The sequence below is a fragment of the Littorina saxatilis genome, linkage group LG12 (genome assembly GCF_037325665.1).
Source record: "Littorina saxatilis isolate snail1 linkage group LG12, US_GU_Lsax_2.0, whole genome shotgun sequence".
Classification (NCBI taxonomy): Eukaryota; Metazoa; Mollusca; class Gastropoda; order Littorinimorpha; family Littorinidae; genus Littorina; species Littorina saxatilis.
The window spans coordinates 10430647-10439798 of record NC_090256.1 but is presented as its reverse complement, the minus strand read 5'-3'; the positions used below and the strand labels follow the sequence as shown (position 1 = coordinate 10439798).

The 9152-nt window shown below is 42.9% G+C and overlaps 1 protein-coding gene across 1 annotated transcript in view; it reads right to left on the bottom strand.

Annotated features, from left to right (window-relative positions):
* Positions 1 to 5353: 5353 nt before the first annotated feature.
* Positions 5354 to 9152, bottom strand: part of LOC138981222 (sodium-dependent glucose transporter 1B-like) — a 13834-nt gene continuing 10035 nt past the window's right edge. The window contains exon 5 of the mRNA XM_070354067.1: positions 5354 to 5843. Within this exon, the coding sequence (XP_070210168.1) occupies positions 5455 to 5843 (389 nt within the window). The 3' untranslated portion in view covers positions 5354 to 5454. The remainder of the gene's footprint in view (positions 5844 to 9152) is intronic.

Genomic DNA, 9152 nt, shown 5'->3' with positions numbered 1-9152 from the left:
GTTTGATCCGAAGAAAGTCAAGTATAACATACACACACTATTTATTTTCGGTTACAGTGCATTTAGGCCAAGTCCCTATGGGATCAGTGCTCCATCTTTGATAGACCCTATGGACACCTTGTCAAGATTCTGATAAAGATAGTAGTCCAGTACTCTGTTTTGCACAATGGATATAATAAATTGATAACACACACAAATCATTGCTGCTGTTCGTATTTCGAGTAGTGTCAGGCCACAGCTATCTCCAGATAACAACCACCTAGAGATATCTGTATTCACTCTCCGTGACTTTGTTAAGGCTGGAGTCTTCCACTAGTAAAAGTGATCAGAACTGTTTTATTGATTTGTATGTACTGCCACAAACAACAAACAAAACATGGCTTAACGTGCTAATTGAGATAACAACTGACACTTGATCATGGGGTATTAGACTTTTACAAAACACGTACACTACTGAAGAAATTACAAAGATTATACTTTTTGTTCCTTCAAATCAAACCTTAAAACACACTTCTTCACACAGTAATTTGATTAATTTTTGTTTCAATATGGTGCATTTTTGGCTCACGTAAGTGTAGCCTATGCGATGCTAACTTTTGTCTGTCTGTGCGTGCGTGCGTGCGTGCGTGCGTGCGTGCGTGCGTGCGTGCGTGCGTATGTATGTCTGTGGTAGAAACTTTAACATTTGAAGACGTCACAACATTTGAAGACGTCACATTATGACGTAAGAGGGTTAGACGTCACGCGAAGGAATTACTGAAAGTCTCGGTCATTGTTATTTTGCCGAGCGGGCCGAGACTAGTTTTTTCTTCGAAATCGGCCATTCAGATCTAGATCTAGTGTCTCGCTTTCTTGCACAGTGTCACCTATGCCGCTTACTGTGTGTGTGTGTGTGTGTGTGTGTGTGTGTGTGTGTGTGTGTGTGTGTGTGTGTGTGTGTATGTGTGACGAAGTGATTGAGTTTGTGTTACTGTTTGTCGATTTCTTACGTGAGCCTTGAAGGCTTCGCCTCTTGTTGATCAGGTGTTTGAATGTTTGAATGTTTTGCCTGTGTTAGTATGCTTGCAGCTTGTATTGATGCACAGTGTTTCGTTGTCCACTTGTGTGCGGAATGCTGCTGCACATGCTTTTTCGCTTCGCTTTGTATGTATATGAATGTTATTCATTGTAAAGCGCTTAGAGAACGTCAAGCGCTCTACATATCTCCCATATTGTCATTATTATTATTATACTGTTGATGCGTGTAACAAATCGACAAAAAAATAATCACACCCGAAGCTAAATCAAAGAGGAACAAAATAAATGACAAAACACAGTTAATGTACAAGTAAATTCGGAAAAAACCGTTGTACCAACTTTTGAAACTGCTCAAGCATGTAACACAAGCATGTAACACAAGCATGTAACACAAGCATGTAACACAAGTATGTAACACAAGCATGTAACACAAGCAAACATAAAATCAAACGTGTAAAAGTGATAAGAAATGTCTGAAACTATAATACAGTCAACCCTGTCTAAAGAGACCACCCAAGGGACTGAGCAAAAGTGGTCTCTTTAGACAGGTGGTCTCTTTAGACAGGTGATTTATATAGTCGTAAAAACCGTCGGGGATCCTTATGGGCAGGTGATCTTTATGGAGAGGTGGTCTCGAGGGCAGGTTCCACTGTACAGCTAAGTCAAGGTACCCATTTCACCATTGTAAAACCCGGCCGGGTCATACCAAAGACTTTAAAATTGGCAATCTGCTCCGCCTGGCGTCTGGCATTATGGGGTTAGTGCTAGGACTGGTTGGTCCGGTGTCAGAATAATGTGACTGGGTGAGACATGAAGCCTGTGCTGCGACTTCTGTCTTGTGTGTGGCGCACGTTAAATGTCAAAGCAGCACCGCCCTAATATCACCCTTCGTGGTGGACTGGGCGTTAAGCAAACAAACAAACAAGTCGCGTAAGGCGAAAATACAATATTTAGTCAAGTAGCTGCCATTTTTCAGCAAGACCGTATACTCGTAGCATCGTCAGTCCACCGCTCATGGCAAAGGCAGTAAAATTGACAAGAAGAGCGGGGTAGTAGTTGCGCTAAGAAGGATAGCACGCTTTTCTGTACCTCTCTTTGTTTTAACTTTCTGAGCGTGTTTTTAATCCAAACATATCATATCTATATGTTTTTGGAATCAGGAACCGACAAGGAATAAGATGAAAGTGTTTTTAAATTGATTTGGACAATTTAATTTTGATAATAATTTTTATATATTTAATTTTCAGAGCTTGTTTTTAATCCGAATATAACATATTTATATGTTTTTGGAATCAGCAAATGATGGAGAATAAGATAAACGTAAATTTGGATCGTTTTATAAATTTTTATTTTTTTTTACAATTTTCAGATTTTTAATGACCAAAGTCATTAATTAATTTTTAAGCCACCAAGCTGAAATGCAATACCGAACCCCGGGCTTCGTCGAAGATTACTTGACCAAAATTTCAACCAATTTGGTTGAAAAATGAGGGCGTGACAGTGCCGCCTCAACTTTCACGAAAAGCCGGATATGACGTCATCAAAGACATTTATCAAAAAAATGAAAAAAACGTATGGGGATTTCATACCCAGGAACTCTCATGTCAAATTTCATAAAGATCGGTCCAGTAGTTTAGTCTGAATCGCTCTACACACACACACAGACACACACACACACACACATACACCACGACCCTCGTCTCGATTCCCCCCTCTACGTTAAAATATTTAGTCAAAACTTGACTAAATATAAAAAACCATTGTAAAAATATGAACACCCCTTTAACGTGCTGAATTTTGAACTCGAGTGCTTCTACTATACCCCTACCCCCTACCCAATTTGACAATAACAAAAACATGCTTCTACTTTACGCATGAGAACAAGTAATTAATAGTGACATGATATTTTTGAAGGATAGATTTAATGCAAGTTAAAGTATTACTAAGAAGAGAAATGAAAAGAAAAGGAAGTATCAAGCCCTAATTCATAAGCAGGGCTCCCCACGGACGCCCGTCCGAGAGGGTCCCGGGACCCCTGCTTGTAATGTTTAGAGGGTCCATGGACCCCCTAAGTGGAGTTGTAGAGGGTCCCAAGAGTCCCGGATCCCCAAACCCCCTGTGCACATATATATAACACATTTTGATCGCGAATAATGCGATATGAAGCGGGTTTTTTCACAAGAATATTCGAGGAGGACACTTCAGCTATACCTTGTCAAAGGCAACACACACGCACACTTTCAGCTTGACTTCTGGTCTTTCTTTTGTAATTTTTGCTGATGACTACAGTCTGAAAAGAGTACCTACAGGACACCCGACAAGAAAAATTTAGTGCGTCCCAGGACCCGCTCTTTATAGGTTTAGTGCGTCCCGGGACCCGCTCTTTATAGGTTTAGTGCGTCCCGGGACCCGCTCTTTATAGGTTTAGTGCGTCCCGGGACCCGCTCTTTATAGGTTAGTGCGTCCCGGGACCCGCTTTTTAGAGGTTTAGTGCGTCCCAGGACCCCCTCCATGAATTTTTAGAACGTGATTTCGACTTCCAGTGCGTATAGGACGCAGGGACGCGCACTTTGGGGAGCCCTGATAAGATAGTGTATGAAACTTGAGTATTGGGTATCAGACTTTTGCACAAGAGTCACCACTGAATAAATTAGTTAAACTGAAAAAAAGAAGGATTTTATAGCCACAAAACTTGATTACAATCAGTTCTTTATAAATGATGTCTACATATTTTCCTTTGGACACGTCAATTGGGAAAGTGAATTATTTACATTCTACTCTCTGTTATTAGGAGTAGACACTAGCCTTAATTCGTGAAACGTAGTTTAATTCTGTAACAAGTACAGGTGTGACTAAGTACGTGTAATGGAGGGACAGCTTATCCCAGTAACCCGTATTCCGACTACGTTTTCGTAAATGTTAAACAACGCAACATTAATTCAACGACTCCTTTTAAAATAATTAGGGCCGACTCGTCATCTTCATCAAGTTTTCTAAGTGTGTGTGTGTGTGTGTGTGTGTGTGTGTGTGTGTGCATGTGTGTGTGTGTGTGTGTGTGTGTGTGTGTATGTATGTGTGTGTATGTCAGTGTGTGTGTGTGTGTGTGTGTGTGTGTGTGTCTGCGTGCGTGCGTTGGTGGGCGCGTGTGATTGTGAATGTATATGGGTGCGCGTGCGTGAGTGTACGCGCGCGTGTGCGAGTATGTGTGTGTGTGTGTGTGTGTGCGTGTGTGTTTGTGTGCGTGTGTGGGGAGGATGTAGTGTGTGTGTGTGTATGTGTGTGTGTCAGTGTGTGTGTGTGTATGTGTGTGTTTGTGTGTGTGTGTTTGTGTGTGTGTTTGTGTGTGTGTGTGTGTGTTTGTGTGTTTGTGTGTGTGTGTGTGTTTGTGTGTTTGTGTGTGTGTCAGTGTGTGTGTGTGTGTTTGTGTGTGTGTGTGTCTGTGTGTGTGTGTGTTTTTATGTGTGTGTGTGTGTGTGTTTGTGTGTGTGTGTGTATGTATGCGTCAGGGTGTGTGTGTGTGTGTGTGTGTGTGCGTGTGTGTGTGTTTGTGTGAGTGTGTGTGTGTGTTTGTGTGTGTGTGTTTGTGTGTGTGTCAGTGTGTGTTTGTCTGTGTGTTTATCTGTGTGTGTTTGTTTGGGCGTAAGTGTGTGTGTGTGTGTGTGTGTGTGTGTGTGTGTGTGTGTGTATGTGTGTGTGTGTGTGTGTATGTGTGTGTGTGTGTGTGTGTGTGTGTGTGTGTGTGTGTGTGTGTGTGTGTGTGTGTCTGTCTGTCTGCCCATCTTTCTAGCTGTCTATGTATGTACGTAAATGTAAGTACTTGTCTGCCTGGGTGTCTGATAAAATGCCTTTCTACTTGCCCGAGCCTTTCTACTTGCCCGAGTGTCAGTCTGTCTGTGTCGGGTTCAGTCGATAAAAACCCATAAACAAATTAAATCAAATGTGTCGCCAACTCGTCGTTGTTGTGCGCCTCGACTCTTAAGAAAGAAAAGGTATGGGAGATAACAAACTGTTTTTTTAAAATACACGCAGACAATGAACGCATTATATGTTCAAACAGTTCAATAGACGTTACTGATCAAACACACACACACACACACACACACACACACACACACAGTCACGTACCCACTCCAGCACGCACGCATCAAAATAACACACACACACACACACACACACACACACACACACACCCGCGCGCGCACACACATACATAGACACGCACGCACACACATTAATATTGCACACAGTTAAAAAGAACAAATTAAGTTCATCATTCATGTTGATATGTATTCTTGCTCATCTTAACCGTATCTTTCTCTCCCCCCCCCCCCCCCCCCCCATCTCTCTCTTGTGCTCCTCCCTTTATGCTCCTTCTAATCCCAATATTCAAGCATTTTCACCCCATATTTACGATCAATACAACTGCATCACTACATTCTAGTTTCTACCTCTCTTGTTATCAAGAAACGGCTGGGAGCTAGACTCTAAGTTGTCTGTATCGGAGACCTCGCGGTCTCTGTCTCGTCCCGCCCCACCACCATCACATCGTGATCCGCGAGTCTCTTCCATTTCCACATTGACAGACAGCGTCACACCCCGCCGTCCCGCAGCCAGCTTGTTAGCCAGCACGTGCAATACCAGAAATGAGGTCAAGGCCAGCGCGGACTGCACGAGGAAGACGTACACGTACCACATGTCGTCATAGCGCGTCATCAGCGTGGCAAGCAGAATGGGATTAACCATGGCAGCCATCATGGGCGTGGTGAAGATGAGAGCGGCTAGCCGTCCGGTCAAGCGAGTGATCCGCACGTGCGCGTAGATCAGTCCTGAGGAATGAAAAAAGTGCAGCAAGGAGGAATTTGGCGATCTTGTTTACGAAATAACAAAAACATTTCAAGACTGGCAACGTTCCAAGATTCAGAATCAAAAGACAAGAAAGGAATGTTATTGGAACGTTTATGTTTATTTGGTCTCGCTTGTATGTTCCGAAAAGAGAGAGAAAGAGAGAGAGAGAGAGAGAGAGAGAGAGAGAGAGAGAGAGAGAGAGAGAGAGAGAGAGAGAGAGAGAGAGAGAGAGAGAGAGAGAGAGAATTGAATTGAATTGAATTGAACTTTATTTTACAAGGATTTAGATTTAAGGCTACGCCTTTTCTTACAATCTGTCCTTGGGACGCATAGACACACAATTATATAATTAAAAAAAAAAAAAATTAAAAATTAAAAAGTTAAAAAGTTAACCAACAAAAGGAGGTCGGAAAACGTGATAATAAAGATGACGATGATGATGATGATGACGATAATGATGATGATAATGATGATGATGATGATAAAGATGAGGCATGAAGAGCATACATATGTGGTTATTCATAAAATCAAATGCATACTATGCAGGTAATTATAAATACAAGCTGGTGGCAATCGAACATGTAGCAATAGAGTAACAAAAATATGTTCAGAATATACAATGCACAGCATATTTTTGACGTAATACTAAGTTTGGTAAGTCAAAAGGCGTTAAACTACTCAGACATTAAGTGGTTTTTTACACATTTTTTAAAACTTTTTAATGACTTTAGGTGCTTAAAGGATGATGGAAGTGAATTCCAAACTGAAGTACCCGAAAAAGCAAGACTGGTCTTATACAGGTCAATTCGTGAAATTGGTGGGATCAAGTTGACCGACCCATATCTGTGGGTAGCTTTATTAAATAATGATGTAATGTAAATCGGCACTTTACCGTGATACAATTTATGCATGAAAATGGCTTTGTTTAACTTGAGATGCTTTTCCAGTGGAAGAAAGTTAAGCATTTTTAATTTCATATCTGTTGAGGCATTATCCTTTACGATGAGTTTGGCCGAGCGACGATAGAGAGAGTCTAACTTTTTCAAGTGGACATCACTGCTGCCATCCCAGAGCGTCGAAACATAATTAATGTGAGGCATTACATGAGCATGGTGGAACATTTCCAGAGTCCTTCTGTCGGTATATTGCTTTAACTTGGATAGGAGGAAAACGTTCTTGGCTACTTTCTTGCAAATATGCTGTATTTGTGCCTGCCACTTGAATTCACAATCAAGAATTACCCCTAAAACGCGATGCTGTTGAACTTGTTCAATTGATTGCGTACCAATAGTAAGATTTAGTTTGAGTGGAGAAATCTGATGTTTTTGTCTGGTTGCAATTACCATACTTTTAGTTTTTATTGGATGGACAAGCATAGCATTAGCACTACACCAGTTATTTACATCGTTTAAAGCTGTTTGAAGGGAGGACTCTATTACTGTAACAGACTTTCCACTTGAGTGAAGAAAGAGAGAGAGAGAGGAAGAGAGAGAGGAAGAGAGAGAGAGAGAGACAGACAAACAGAGACAGACAGACAGACAAACAGACAGGCAGACAGACAGACTGCGAGACAGAGCGGGACTCAAAGAGAGATAGGGGTTGGGAGGAGGCCTTGGTCTGAATAGACGGATTCCGAAAATAACTCCGTCCGTCGGGTTTGAATGGGTTGTGAAGTTTTTTTGTCAGGGGAAAAGCAAGGGCATTCACTCTTTCACAAGCAAGGGCATTCACTCTTTCACAACCCATACACACCCAATCAATCAATCAATGAGGCTTATATCGCGCATATTCCGTGGGTACAGTTCTAGGCGCTCTGCAGTGATGCCGTGTGAGATGAAATTTTATACGGCCAGTAGATTGCAGCCATGTCGGCGCATATTTACCTTTCACGGCCTATTATTCCAAGTCACACGGGTATGGCAGACAATTATTAACTGTGCCTAAGCAATTTTGCCAGGAAAGACCCTTTTGTCAATCGTGGGATCTTTAACGTGCACACCCAATGTAGTATACACGGGGGGTGGTTCGGACACCGAAGAGAGTCTGCACACAAAGTTGACTCTGTGAAATAAATTTCCGCCGAACCTGGGATCGAACTCGCGCTGACAGCGGCCAACTGAATACAAATCCAGCGCGCTACCAACTGAGCTATATCCCCGACTAAGTTATTTTCGGAATTCGTTTATTCAGACCAAGGCCTCCACCAACCTCCCCCCCTCCCCACGCTCTGTCTCTCTCTGTCTCTCTCTGTCTCTTTCTGTCTCTGTCTCTCTCTGTCTCTCTCCGCCTGATTCTCTGTCTCTGTCTCTCTCTGTCTCTCTCCGCCTGTTTCTCTGTCTCTCTCTGTCGCTCTCCGCCTGTTTCTCTGTCTCTGTCTCTCTCTGTCTCTCTCCGCCTGTTTCTCTGTCTCTGTCTGTCTCTGTCTGTCTCTGTCTCTCTCTGTCTCTGTCTCTCTCTGTCTCTCTCCGCCTGTTTCTCTGTCTCTGTCTCTCTCTGTCTCTCTCCGCCTGTTTCTCTGTCTCTGTCTCTCTCTGTCTCTGTCTCTCTCTGTCTCTCCCTGTCTTTCTCCGCCTGTTTCTCTGTCTCTCTGTCTCTCTCCGCCTGTTTCTCTGTCTCTGTCTGTCTCTGTCTGTCTCTGTCTCTGTCTCTCTCTGTCTCTCTCCGCCTGTTTCTCTGTCTCTGTCTCTCTCTGTCTCTGTCTCTCTCTGTCTCTCCCTGTCTTTCTCCGCCTGTTTCTCTGTCTCTGTCTCTCTCTGTCTCTTTCTGTCTCTGTCTCTCTCTGTCTCTCTCCGCCTGATTCTCTGTCTCTGTCTCTCTCCGCCTGTTTCTCTGTCTCTCTCTGTCTCTCTCCGCCTGTTTCTCTGTCTCTCTGTCTCTGTCTCTGTCTCTCTCCGCCTGTTTCTCTGTCTCTGTCTCTCTTTCACAACCCGTACAAATTAAACCCGACGGAGTTAATTAAAAAAATCGTCTATTAACATTTTAAAGATAATAATGTCCAGCCTCCCGATCGTGTCTATCATACGTCATCTGATGAACACACCACGATCGTGTCTATCATACGTCATCTGATCAACACACCACGATCGTGTCTATCATACGTCATCTGATTAACACACCACGATCGTGTCTATCATACGTCATCTGATCAACACACCACGATCGTGTCTATCATACGTCATCTGATCAACACACCACGATCGTGTCTATCATACGTCATCTGATCAACACACCACGATCGTGTCTATCATACGTCATCTGATCAACACACCACGATCGTGTCTATCATACGT